We start from the raw sequence: 13,839 nt of genomic DNA, 5'->3' as shown, positions 1-13,839 counted from the left end.
ATTAACCAGGGCTATTTTTAGTCATTTTGATCGAGATTGATGTCATTTTGAAAGTTTAGGTATGAAACTGAATTAAAAAAAAAGATGAGGTATCAAACTGATTTTAGACCTAAAGTTTAGGGTAGTAAACTGAAATTTACTCTTAATAAAATAAAACGAGTAAGATTAATCAGTTATGGTAAGATGTTTAATGGAATGTCTTGAAAATAACGGCTATCTTATCACCAAATGAACAAAGCAAACTAGGGTTTTGAGGTTTCATTAACTTCCCAACAGAAAGTGCTAATCAAATCTAAGTTTTGGTTTGTGGTTCCAAACTCAAATCAATTTGATTAACTAAACCAAACAAGCTAGAAATGAAACCCTTTCAAGGACATGATTGGGCCGGTACAGCTTTGGAAGTGGACCAGTATATACTAGTTGGGAATTGGTTGTCCAATTTCACTTTATTTACGATGTTGATGGGTGATGACTGATGATAGTGAAAGGGGTATGATGGTGAGGGAATTTTTTTACAATTTACAGGCTAGCTAAGAACGAAAGGGCATCTTCCATTTTTTCTCGTAGCAGCAGGTTGAACACTTTACTATATCTGGGTGCCTTTTCTGCAACATTGATGATATGTAAAAGCTGTGTAGGAGAGAAGAAATCAAGAATCCGTTCGAGTCTTTGGAAAGGAGGAGGAGGAGGAGTATTTTTACAGCAATATATGAAAAGGTTACCAAAGGTACCCAGAAAAAAGGATATCGATCTTTCTTTAATCTAAATTCTTTGCATGCTTTCCTTTCCTTTTCGTTATGGATGAGAACACACAAGCTTTTCTTGGCCAAATTTGTGATGCCTTCACGTGGTGCCTTGGAGTCTTCCCCATCTTACTCATCTTAGGGCAAAAATTTCACACAGTTGATGCACTTGACCAACTCCAGTACGTTCTCCCGTTGCCTACTTTGGACTTTTTCCGATCTGTTTCTGTCATAGAGTCTTTTGTAATACACAACGTGTAAATACATAGTTTCATGTAGATGATTAAGATCTAATGTTAATAAAGATACACACTAGCACCAACATATATATGAATAACTAAGTATGCATCATGTAATTTATAAATATACAAGAATTAATGTATCCCCTTGTTTAATCTCTAATCCTACATTCCTCAACTTTATTAGCTTTAGATGAGAAAACTAGCAACATATATTGGTTGTGGAGAAAACAAAAAGAACGACTCACACAATCATTATCCAAGCATTATAAGAGAAAAGAAGTATGGATGTTGGGAAACGGTGGAGTTCATTGTTTATATATATCAGTTTCGAGAACAAATCATTTTAGTAATGGATAAGACATAAATCATCACTCCAAGAATCACTGAAATTTAGATTTTTGGACATCACATTGTGCCTAATAACAGACTCTTTCGAACAAATACAAATAACTGAGCACCACCTAGGGTTTCTGTTTCCTCACATATATGATATTCTCTTTCTCTATATAATACCATTTGAAACATTCCAACCAATTATCAAATTACATTGAACCTAGCTAGCTTTCTCTAATTGATGATTGAATAATGGGAGAGGCAGTAGAGCGGTGGAGATGGGGATCAGGGAGCTCGAGAGAGATGATTATATGCCTGCTTTAGAGTATGCAATCTAGATACTGTCTATTGTTGTCTGATTATTACTATACATATCAAAAACTTAAGACACATTTAGTTTTTTTGTGTGTATATTCTTCTATCAAAACATACATTCCTTAATCATTTTTCTAATATCTTTTATATGCTCTCCACAATATATATTGAATTGGAAAGGATGGGAAGAGGTAGAGAGATTCCACTTGTGAATGAGAGAAGAGGACGGGGCATGAACATCTTGACCAATACCACTCTATCCATCTCTTTTCTTCCATACCTATATAATAAATTCTCTTGTTTTGTTGGGGCATCTGTTTTGTTATTTAGGAACAAGAAAGAACAGTATACATAAAATATAGATCTGCAGAAGAACCATGATCACTACTAGCACCAATAAAATCCAAAGCTCATTGAATTGTTGCCCCATAACACACTCCTTTTGCTTACCTCACTACCGTCAGACACTGTCTCCAAAAACTGAATACTTTACTCAAAGAGATCGATCATGAACTCATGCATTGTAAAGAAATAAGATCCCAAAAACTACAATAACAGATGGAACCCATTTATAACCCCAGGCCCTTTCTCTCAAATGTACACAAAGACATAGATCTTGGGGTTGGCTATTGCTTGGTACCAAAATCCAGAAAGGAAAAATGCAGAGATGGGTGGATATATAAATCATCAAATGTAAACTACACTGCACTTTGGTACTTATCCAAGTATAAATTCTTAAAGAATTTTTCAAAATTATCATCAAAAAGCTAGCAAAGTGTGCTTGTCGGTCATTATAATGATCGAATCAATCGCTGCAACAGAATAATGCACCATGAAGATGATCGAGAAGTAAATATTCATATTGTGTTTGGTTGCGCCCTAGCTAGCTGTGAATTATATACCTACAAATTATAATGAGCTAGTTTAGCAGTTTAACTACTTGGGATGCTTATATATTAAAGGAATCGTGTGCTAATAATAGATTAAGGTAGACGAGGGTTTTTTCCTTGTAGAAAAGGACGGTCAAAGCAGCCCGGGAGCTGGGGACAGTATATAATGCATCTTCTTTGATCTGTCACATTTTTGAGGTGTCAGCTAGCTGGGTGCAGAAATAATGAACACACTGAAAGCTCCTTTTGCTCATCATTTATTTTTATTCACAGAGGAGAGAGAGAGAGAGCTGAATGCATAGCTCGTTTCTTTAATTTTCTGTGTATATATTTAGTTCTGAATCCTGTAACTGAGAGAGACTGAGCTTGATCGATTTACAAGGAAAGTACACATTACTGTGCACGTACTGTTGCTGTTGCTCGTTTATGTATCTATGTCTTCTCCCTCTCTGCGTGTGTGTGTGACTAGCTAACTGTAACTCAGCAGTTTCTGTAACCCTATCTACAAAATTTATTAACTAACCCTAAACAACCAATAAACCAGAACGTTAAGAGCATATTAGCATGGATAATATGTATAGTAATTAATTTAATTAAGGTAATAAACAGTTAGGACGTAAATGAAGGCAACAAGACAATTTTTCTTTCTCAACTGAGCAGAATGCAGAGTGCTGCAGACTGCGTTGGCTAATAATGGTGGTTGGGGCTTATAATTGGGAAACTATCATTATGAAGAACTGGCAGGAGGTAGAGAAGTACTATTGTATAAATGTACGTATATAACCCAGTCTCTATCTAACTGTACGTACGTGATTCGAGCTCGATCTAAAGGTTTCTCTAACCTAAGTAGCTAATGAGTAGTTATGGGCTTATGGCATCCATAATTAATTTGACATCTTCTATTTTTTTTTTTACTGAAACTACACAACATTGTTATACGTACGTATAGCATAGGATGAACCTCATAGTAAACTTTGAAATAAGGATTCATGGGTGTAGAACAACTGAACAAGGCGTGATTTACTACTTTGAAATTCAAAGAAAGAAAGTGTTCATGGGACTGAAATCATCATGAGTGGCAATACTATTACCTAAATAATGTGTCAGAAAATCAGAGCGTGATAATAATGCAATGTATTGGGGTTTGGTTTGGTGATGAGAAATCAAACATATGGGTCGTCTTCCTCTCTCATCGATCAAAGGAAATGGTGGTGGATAGCTAGCTGCGACTACTGCAACTATCTCAATTTCTCAGCATGATAATGATGCAGTCTGGGAATAATATTAAGGTTTGGTTGTTTCTCTGATGCGTAACCATAATCATTCATAATAATACCATGTTTTGAATCAATTAAGGGTTGAAAGAAAGACCATTGGGAACCGCAAAGGTAGGCCCTCAAAAAATCATTTTGGTAAAAGAAAATGAAAAAAAAATTAAACTCATTTATTCCACTTCCCGTCTTCCACACAGTGCTCACTCACTCTCAAAGAGAGAGAGGGTAGTATAAATGTGAGGCACCCATGTAGGTGAGCTCATGTATCATCATATGAAGAAGGATAGGATATCGATGTTGGGGTTTTCCTTCTCATCTTAAACTCAAAGATAGAAAAAGCAAGGGCAGAAGATCAAAGAAGAAGAAGAAGCAGCAGCAGAGGGTAGAGATCGATTGAGAGATTAGCAGCTAGCTAGCAATGGAAGAACATATGAACCCTTTGGCAGTGACTCACCTGCTTCAACACACACTGAGAAGCTTGTGCACTCAAGAAAATTCACAGTGGATTTATGCCGTTTTTTGGAGAATCCTCCCAAGAAACTACCCACCACCCAAGTAATTAAAAACTTTAACTTCTTCTTCTTCTCCTTCTTCCTCTAGTACAAGCACACACAGTTACTTATAGTGTAATACTGTAATTTGAGAACTGATTAACTATTGGTTTATGTCTAACAGATGGGAAGGTCATGGAGCTTATGACAGGTCGAGAGGGAACAGAAGGAACTGGTATGCTCTTAACAGTTTGATATCATACTGGACTATCAGTACTTTATGTGATCATACAGAAATTGATTATATATACAAATGGTGAAATGGACAGGATATTGGTTTGGGAAGATGGTTTCTGTAACTTTGGTGCCTCAGCTGCCTCACCAGCTCATGATCAGATCAACTCATCCAATGCTGAGTGTCCAGGTGGCCCTTCTTCAGTTTATGGTGGTGATCAATTTCAACATCACCAGTATTACCATGGCCTGCAACCTGAGCTTTTCTTCAAGATGTCCCATGAGATCTACAACTATGGAGAAGGGTAAGCCATCTATATTTGATGTTGAGGAGAATGAAGAAGTAGTTCATATATCTTATTTCTGGGTTTTGAATATATAGAAATTAAGCTTGATATATTTTGGTGGTTGGGGTAAGCAGGTTGATAGGGAAAGTGGCAGCAGATCATAGTCATAAGTGGATATACAAAGAACCAAATGATCAGCGTCAAGAAATCAACTTCTTATCAGCATGGCACAACTCAGCTGACTCGGTATAGACATTTATTAATTATATGAAACTGTACACTAAATCTAGGAGTTTAGTTTGAGATTTCATGCTAGTGATCATGCCAGCTACAAGTGTTAATAATTTCATATATGTGTGCGCGTATGTCTTGTTAGGTTTTTATTTAATTTTTACTTCTTTTGCTTCAGCACCCTAGGACATGGGAAGCCCAGTTCCAGTCTGGCATAAAGGTATAAGCACCACAGAATAAATTAAAACATATAAACTTATTTGTTTGATTTATTAGTTTACCTTGATGCAACATATATATCATTGCAGACCATAGCTCTGATAGCAGTGAGAGAGGGTGTAGTTCAGTTGGGAGCAATTAACAAGGTGGTTGAAGATCTGAGCTATGTTGTTTTGCTCAGAAAGAAGCTGAGCTACATTGAGAGCATCCCTGGAGTTCTTCTGCCTCACCCATCATCTCCATCATTCTCCAGCTTCAAGCTTGACCCTCATGGCTATGGTAATATTGGTGCTCCTCCTCCAGATCATCATAGTCATGCATGGCACGATTTCCAAGGCATGAGTACTAATGCTACAAATCTTCTTGTCCCACCACATCCAAGTACTACTCATGACCAATATTATGAGCACCATTTCAACATGAACCATCATCAAGTGCCAATGCTGAAAAACATAACACCCTCCATGAGTAGCCTTGAAGCTCTTCTCTCCAAGCTTCCCTCGGTGGTGCCCTCACTACCTAATACTACTCATGATCATAACCAGTTTCCGGAATCGTCTCATCATCATCATCATCATCAAGGAGGAGGAGCTATGCAATTTATGGCGCGTACGGATCAGCAGAAGGTGGTTGCCAAGGAGGAGACTGATGTTGAAGAAGAAGAGGAATATGGGGAACCGGATCATCAGAAGGTTTGTGGTAACGTGGGGGAGAGCAGCACTTCTATGTCCGCCGCCTACGGCCGTCAACAAGCCCCGGCATTTCCATCACCACTGAGATCAGCTAGGACTAGGAGATATATATATATATATATATATATATATATATATATATATATATATCGTGTAATCGATCGATCAGGATCAGCTATACCAGCGGAGCAAACAGTGTTGAATATTGCTGATTAATTAAGTAATGTTATGTTGGGAGCTCTTCTAGTGAGGACTTTTAAGTTGAGGACTTTTCGGTTTATGGTTTAAAAAACTCATTTTTCGATCACATTTTGACATCTCATCTGTTCAGTTTTTAGTTTTATATGTGTAGATTATTTATACAAATTTTCAGTCAAATTAGTGTTCGTTAAGATAACAAACTAGAACAAATTAATGGACGAAGCAAATCTGTCAAATATGAACCGTTCAAGTTCATAATTGATAAATCACACTTATGAATGCCTTAACAATTTTCAATATAGCTGAAAATTTGGAGAAACGATCTACTCATAAATACCTATAAACTGAACGATCGAGATGTGGATATAAGATCCAAATGTGGGATAAGCCGAAAAGTCCTAAACAAGTGCTCAACTTAAGGGTCCTCATTAGAAAGGTTTTCATGTTGTTAATGCTAATTTTATTTTGTTAGCTTAATTAATTATATATCGGAGTCAAGGATGGAATTCTAACAACAATATTAGTTTATGTTAGTTTTGTGGTTAAGGCCTTCATCTTTCACACGAGTTAGCAGGGTTCGAAGGCTGGTATGATGGTGGAGGTGGTGGGCTAGTGGTAACGGTGGAGGGTTATGGAGTTTGTTTGTTCCTCAAACAATAATAATTAGCAAATGTATGGGAGTTGTACCTTGGCTAGTCGTTTTTCTTTTTACTTGTTTTGAGTAGGGGTGGGCATGGGACGGGATGGGACGGGATTGAGGTCATCCCATGTCCCGTCCCGGTTGTTACACATGGGACGGGATCGGGACGAGCCTTACATTTTTCAAACTCGATCCCGCCAGGCCTAATCCTGGATGGGACGGGACGGGATCGGGATGGGACGGGCCCAATCCTGGCCATCCTGCATCAGTTTCTTTTCTTCTAGAAATCGTACAGTTACATTTGAAATTTCATCTAGGTGTCTTCATAAGATTTGTAGTAGACATCTTAATGTCCATTCCAGAATTTGAATCACTTGAAAATGATTTTCTCGATTAAGTTACGATTTTTTAAGTTTAGGGTCTGCATCTATAAATTCTGCATGTCAATTCTGTGATTCTGAACCAGTTGGCTTCTTTTCAAAAACTGTACAAATTGGTTGGTTATGTGAGTTTAGTGTTCTCATGAAAGTTACAGAAGACATCCTAAAGATTATTTGAGAGTTGGAATCTCTCAAAAATAAGTTTTCTACAATTAGTTATGAATTTTGAAAGTTAGACGGGATGAGCCCAATCCCAGCCATCCTGCATCAGTTTCGTTTCTTCTGGAAATCATACCGTTGCATTTGAAATTTCATCTTGGTGTCTTCATAAGAATTGTAGTAGACATCTTAAGGTTCATTCCAGAATTTGAATCACGTGAAAACTATTTTTCTAGATTAAGTTATGGTTTCTTAAAGTTTAGGGTCTATATCAGTAAATTCTGAGATTTAAACCAGTTGGCTTCTTTTCGAAAACTGTACAAATTGGTTTGTTATATGAGTTTAGTGTCTTCATGAAAGTTATAGATGACATCTTAAAGATCATTTGAGAGTTGGGATCTATCAAAAATAATTTTTCTACAATTAGTTATGAATTTTAAAAGTTAGACGGGACGGGACGGGCCTGATGGGACTCAAAATTTCAATCCCGCATCCCGTCTCATTGTTTCTCTAATGGGACGGGACGGGACGGGACCTGTGTTTTTAGTTTCAAATCCCGTCGGGATCGGGACGGGACCGGGACGGGACCGGGATTTACGGGATTTGTGCCCAGCCCTAGTTTTGAGACAACGGTGGCCCAAGGCCCAAGCAAAGAACAACAATCAAATAGTGGGCTAGTGGGCCGTAGATATCTCGTACCGTAGCAGATTCTACGCACCAAGGTGCACTTGTATCATTAATATTGACCAATGACCACATAACATGTGTGGGCAACGGAGGTGTTGCAATTCCCATATATGTGACAATTTTCCCTCATACCCCATAAATACCCACTAATACCCTCATTTGTCACACTTACGAGAATATGCAACACCTCTATTGCCCACATAACATATGTGGCCTTTGCTCCATATTGTACTAGTGAATGTGAAAGTCCTCAAATCGCCGTATGAGAAGATTGAATAAATACTGGTGACCCTGAATTCCTTCCTTTTATTTTCATTTTTGGGTTTCAAATTAAGCACCTCTTATTCAACCTCAGGTACTCACCTCATGTGTTGGAAACACTTAGGACTACTTTTTTGGGTTTCAATTTTGTTAACGGTATTAGAATACATACATGATAATGCTATGTGGATGACTGAATCAAAATATTGCATATTAGTTACTCGGTTCACTTGCTTACCAAACTAGGTTCTGACCAAGCCTAATAGGCCGACCGTAAGCGCATTATGCAAGTGTTTGCACACTAAAAAAATCACTGCAATCTAAGTTCTGTGCAAGCACAGGTCTTACTTCGGGAGTCAAAAGGAAGGCTTCTGATATGTCTTTGATCACGTATGGCAAGAGAAATTAACAAGCTGCCGCTGCAGCTACATCTTCTCAATCTCGAGTTCGAAGGTGAGCTAGCTCTGAAGAATGTTAATGGTGTGTTACTGATTTCACCGATGAAGAAAGACCGGCTTTGACGTCCTCTGGGCAGAAAGAATAATATTACGAAGACTGCTCTAACATCTGTTTTTTATTCTCTTTGAAATAACGTACTGAATCAGAGTAATTGTTTTCAATTTGGAATTCAAAGCAATAAAAATTAACGATGTTTAATCTCCTTTTAAGAATGGACATCTGTAAATACTAAATACCTAGTTGATACAAAACCCAGAATGAACCGAGTCTTCTGTACCAGCTGAAATGAGCAAGAGGAAGACGAAGAACTTTGGGCTGGACAAAACACAAGCAAACTGCGCATTTAGTGGGCAAGTCGGAGCCCGTGTGTGTCTAGGCGGTTTGGGCTTTAGTGGGCCTAACGAGCTGGAGGGTCCCACCTTAAATTAAAGCGAAACAATGGCAAACTGCGCTTTTAGTGGGCTAGGTGGAGCCTTAATGTGGCTCGGCGGACTGGGCTTTAGTGGGCCTTCCCGAGCTGGAGGGTCCAACCTTAAAAAAAATTAAAAATTAAAACTGAGGTTCTTGTTGTCGACCCTCCCTGCATGTATGTCTCTCTCTTTTCAGTTCATCTCCACTGCTTGACATGATCTCCATGCAGAACGGTGGCTCTTCCTCGGAGACCCTTAGACGGTGGCTACTTGGCCGTCGTAACCCATTTGACGGCCAAGCTTTTGGTGCCAAGAAACATACTCTGTTTGCAAAGAACAGTTCTTCTCCTTGTCCTCAGTTACCTCCATACCAATTTCACTTCTAGCTCAACATGAAGAAACTCAAGGCAATGATCATAAATTACTGCTTCCGCTTTGTACTTTCGCCTCCGCTGCTTTGTTTTCTGTGGCAATCTTGGATCTTCTTCACTACTCCGTTCGTAGTTCTTGCTCAGTTGCTCGTATTAATTTCTAAGTTCTCCGATATTGCTGACTTGTTACTCAGTACGTTTGTTCTAATTCCAACTTTATTGCTGATAATCCGTTCAAAGGGTTGCCCAGATCGATTTTATTACTGCTATATATACGGCATTTAATCAAAATAGCTTAACAAGTAAGCATAATAAGTTTAAATCATCAATACAAACACTCAGCATAAACGTACAGACAACGAAACGCGTACGACCGGCTACTCGCATTTGGCTAACATGGGTTCTTTTTTATTTTCTTTTCGGTATAACAAAAGCTATATCTAGGTTATATAACGTCCTCTAGAACAACATAAGCCCTAAAAAGGAAGCATTAGCAGCAGACAAAGGAAGAGAATCATTCCAGCTAACAATGCTAGTTACTAGTGTGGCGTATATATACTTGTTATTGCATCCGTCGAAAAGTTTGCTTCTTTCCAAACATGATCGATGCATTCGGGTATGGTGGTATTTCATCTAGTAATAATAGGTTTCCTTGGTAACTCATGCAAAGTCGACGGAGTTATATTGGATACATGTGCCACCATGTGCGTTCGGCTCCCACCAGGGTCTGGCCACCAGTACTACTCGATCGCAATTAGGGTCCAGCTGATGAGCTGCACACATATGTACCTATAATAAGGCCAGGCCATGAGCTAGTAAGCAACCAGCGGCAGCCACTGCCACTGCCTACACGTCCCCTTGGTTTCATCGACTAGTTTTGAGTAGCCAGCTAGCTATATATACCAGCTCATGCATACGTACATATATATTTGCACCAAGCAATGTACCAATTAACCAACTTGTACAGGCAGCTAACTTTCCTACTTCATAGCTAGGTAGACTGTCGGATCCTGCGGATTTACAATGAGGAAAACTTTGGAGTTGCGGGGTTTTACTGCTCTCATGTGGAAATTGGCTTAAACCGAGATGTTAGTGTTATCTAGTAGCAGCTGATATATGTATGAAACTCGATCGAATGAGGTCCCCTACCCTCTCCGGTAGTAGTCCAGAGTCTCTTGTGTGCTCGTGCGCATGTGAGTTGTGACAGTGGTTGTCTCTGTGTTTCCTGCGTACTGATCATGATTGTAATGACTAATAAGCACCCATGCATCTGTTCCATCTCTTTCGCTCTTAACTCCATCAGTTTCTCTCATAACTTCGACGCTTTGCACAGTAACATGCTGTGTCCACAGCCTGTGCCTCTGTGTATCGCCATCTTTGACAGAAAGCTAGCTCAGTAATATTGACGATCGACATGATCCAGTCTGAATTGCTTATGTAAACCCGAAAGGGCATAGGGTACGTTAACGTTCACATCAAAATCAATATATGACCAATTCATATATGACTTGTTTTATGAATTCGATCTAGACTGATACTAACTCCATCTCTATCCAATATGATGCCTGGGAAAGGTCGAGATCAGTGAGTTGACATACTCACATGCATTAGGGTTTATCTATAGGGACCGATCGCTCTTGAATGGCCTCCACCGATCTCACAGATTACCATACATAATTACAAACCATGCATGCAAATAACCAAGTCAAAGCTATAGACACACAAGTACACGGTACACACACATGAATATAATCTTCCTATTGCTATCATTGCTATGGCGTTGGTTCAATGCCCTAGATCTTAAACCCCAGAAACTGAGTCGGCACGTAGCTTGGGGACCGTAAGCTAGCTCCATCATGCTTGCTAGTTGCTAGATGACTATTAAGTCTGTTAGATCGATAGCTCCGAGACATGTATGTCGACTATTGTGGACCAAGTATCGAATATAAGCGAAGGATGATATATGATGCCTCACATCAACCCCTGTTAAACGAACATATCGATCAACATCACATATAACGAATCGAAGAAGCAAGAACTATGCACATATGCTAGTTCTCAATTTGGAGGGGATTCGATCATATCCAAGTTATTCGTGCATGTTACCGATCAGAATCATACATAAGAAATAATTATACTCCGTCATACTATATTATGAACATTTAACTTGATAATAAGTTGGCACAATCTTGCCCATATTATTCCGTTTCCATTAATGTATTTCAAATTTTCAATCAGCATTTACCTAAACAAGAAAAATATGATTTCTCACATTACATGTGTCTCCTCGATCATCTGCCATAATCTGTTTCGGAAAAGATTGAAAATTGGACCTCCATCCATCCACGTTACTATAAAACCCTAGTTGATACAATTATCCATTCAATTTGCAAAATTGGTTACATTTCAAATCCAATCCAGGTTCGCCAGCCTCACACATTAGCATTATTCGTTATGGCCCTAACTCGTTAACCAACTTTTCCTCCCTTTAGTTGTACAAGAATATATCACCAAATCCGACGGTTATAACCTCTCCCAGGTTGTTCTATTTGATCACATGACATATCACCATATGGCTAGCTGCTGCTCTCCTGGAACCCAGTTGGATTACACTGAAACTCCCATGTAAACAGGTAAATGTGATGTAGGAGGAGAAGCCGGGCCATCATATATACGTATACACAAGATGTAGTGCTCGTGGCAACTGCCTCAGCCATTTAATACCTTACATTTAAAATGTTCACTAAAACAATTACCGTATAAGAAAGTATGTGAGCTCAAATTTCGGTATCTAGAATGACACGTCCGATCCACTAATCACATCATCAAACTCGATACTCATTTAAGCACGCACATTGTCTTGCACATCCCTATACGCGATTGGTAAGTTGGAGACAAAGTGATATATTCGATCGTGATAAGTTTGTAGCTAACGTAGAGAATGAGATCGGACAAGTATCGGGAAGTACACTGCCGGGATTTGGGAATAAGGGACCGACGGGGACATGGTAACTAAATAGAAGCAATAGCGAAGCAGAGACAGAACTAGAACTAGAACTAGAACGAGAAGGAAGCAGGTGATAATGGCTTGCGTAGATGAGACCGTGCGAGAAGAAGACTAGGGTTTAGAGAGATCGAGCTGTCAGACACGTGGGTGGGTCTTGGCAAGTCTAAGCAAATGGGAGTGGGGGGTGGGAACCCGCAGCCGTGCCCCATATTGCAAAACGACAACGAAACTGTGCTCGTGAGGCAAATTCAATGGTGTGCTTTGTGGCCTTATTATGGGAGCTAGAATTATTGGAGGACTCCATCGGAGGAGTAGGAGATGTTGATTTGGAGAGGCAATGGCTCGGCTCACATGGCCCCCGTCGCCCTAGCATTGTAGGGTGCTATATATATATAATACTTGCCTACCTCTAGCTTCACCTTAGCTTAGCTTCCCTTCTTTTATACCCCCTCCTCCTCCTTCTCTTCCTCCTCATCGTTCACTCTTCCACACACTAGCTTCCTTCTTCTTCTTCGTCTTCATTGTTCTTTGACTTGTGCAGTAATAAATATAGAGCAGGTGTTGGATTCTGAGAATGAGTTCGTTCGGGTGTTCGAAGATCATGAGGTCGAGGAGGAGGAGTGCGGTGGGGGGAAGACGACGTCGTGTTGGCGGTGGAGGGAGGAGGACGACGACGACGGTGAGAGTGAAGGTGAGGAAGCTGCAAATGCTGATTCCGGGAGGGAGAGGGCTGGAGGCGGAGACGCTGTTTCGGCACACGGCGGATTACATAATGCATTTGAAGTTCCAGGTCGATGTTTTGCAAGCGATTTCCAAGATTTACAAGCTGTGAAATTAGTACGTGTTAATCACCATGCGCATATTAATTAATTAGTCTCCATCTTGTTTCATGTAATGATAATTTCCTAGATTGTAACTTCTTCTTTTCTTTTTTTCCCGATTTCCTGCAATATATAGGGCTATTAATATATGATATGTAAGGTCGATCGTTGTTAAATTAAATCCAACTGGTAATGTTCATCAACTGAGAGCTGCGGGATCTCAGAATTCAAGTTAATTAAGGGTTTAACTTAATGATGAGACTCTAATTCTGCTTTTATATTGAGTAGCTAGCCTTTAACATTCTTAATTTGTAGCCAGATTCCCTGGGTTAATTTCCTCTCATCTTCTTGTGGTGGCATATATAGTATTTTAGTATTTAGCAGGAGTAGCAGCTAGGGTTTTAAGGTTGACACACTCGGTTAATCCACTCGAGCTGATTCATCTACTTCTTCCAATTTTTACTTTAGACAATAGCTGATGATCATTTTGTT

General features: G+C 39.3%; 1 protein-coding gene across 1 annotated transcript; it reads left to right on the top strand.

The window, feature by feature from the left end:
- The first annotated feature begins 4,215 nt into the window (after nt 1-4,215).
- LOC101307490 lies at nt 4,216-13,396 on the top strand. The gene is made up of 7 exons (XM_004298541.1): nt 4,216-4,352; nt 4,473-4,523; nt 4,618-4,827; nt 4,944-5,055; nt 5,219-5,260; nt 5,349-5,951; nt 13,085-13,396. Exons 1-7 carry the CDS (start codon nt 4,216-4,218, stop codon nt 13,394-13,396), a joined length of 1,467 nt encoding a protein of 488 aa, XP_004298589.1.
- The last annotated feature ends 443 nt before the right edge of the window (nt 13,397-13,839 follow it).

This window comes from Fragaria vesca, linkage group LG4 (genome assembly GCF_000184155.1).
Source record: "Fragaria vesca subsp. vesca linkage group LG4, FraVesHawaii_1.0, whole genome shotgun sequence".
In the NCBI taxonomy this organism is placed as follows: Eukaryota; Viridiplantae; Streptophyta; class Magnoliopsida; order Rosales; family Rosaceae; genus Fragaria; species Fragaria vesca.
This window is presented reverse-complemented; position numbering and strand designations above follow the sequence as displayed.

Coding starts and splice junctions, on each gene's coding strand:
- LOC101307490 (XM_004298541.1), top strand. CDS start 4,216: ATGGAAGAACATATGAACCCTTTGGCAGTGACTCACCTGCTTCAACAC. Junction 4,353..4,472: donor AGAAACTACCCACCACCCAA/GTAATTAAAAAC, acceptor TATGTCTAACAG/ATGGGAAGGTCATGGAGCTT. Junction 5,056..5,218: donor GGCACAACTCAGCTGACTCG/GTATAGACATTT, acceptor CTTTTGCTTCAG/CACCCTAGGACATGGGAAGC.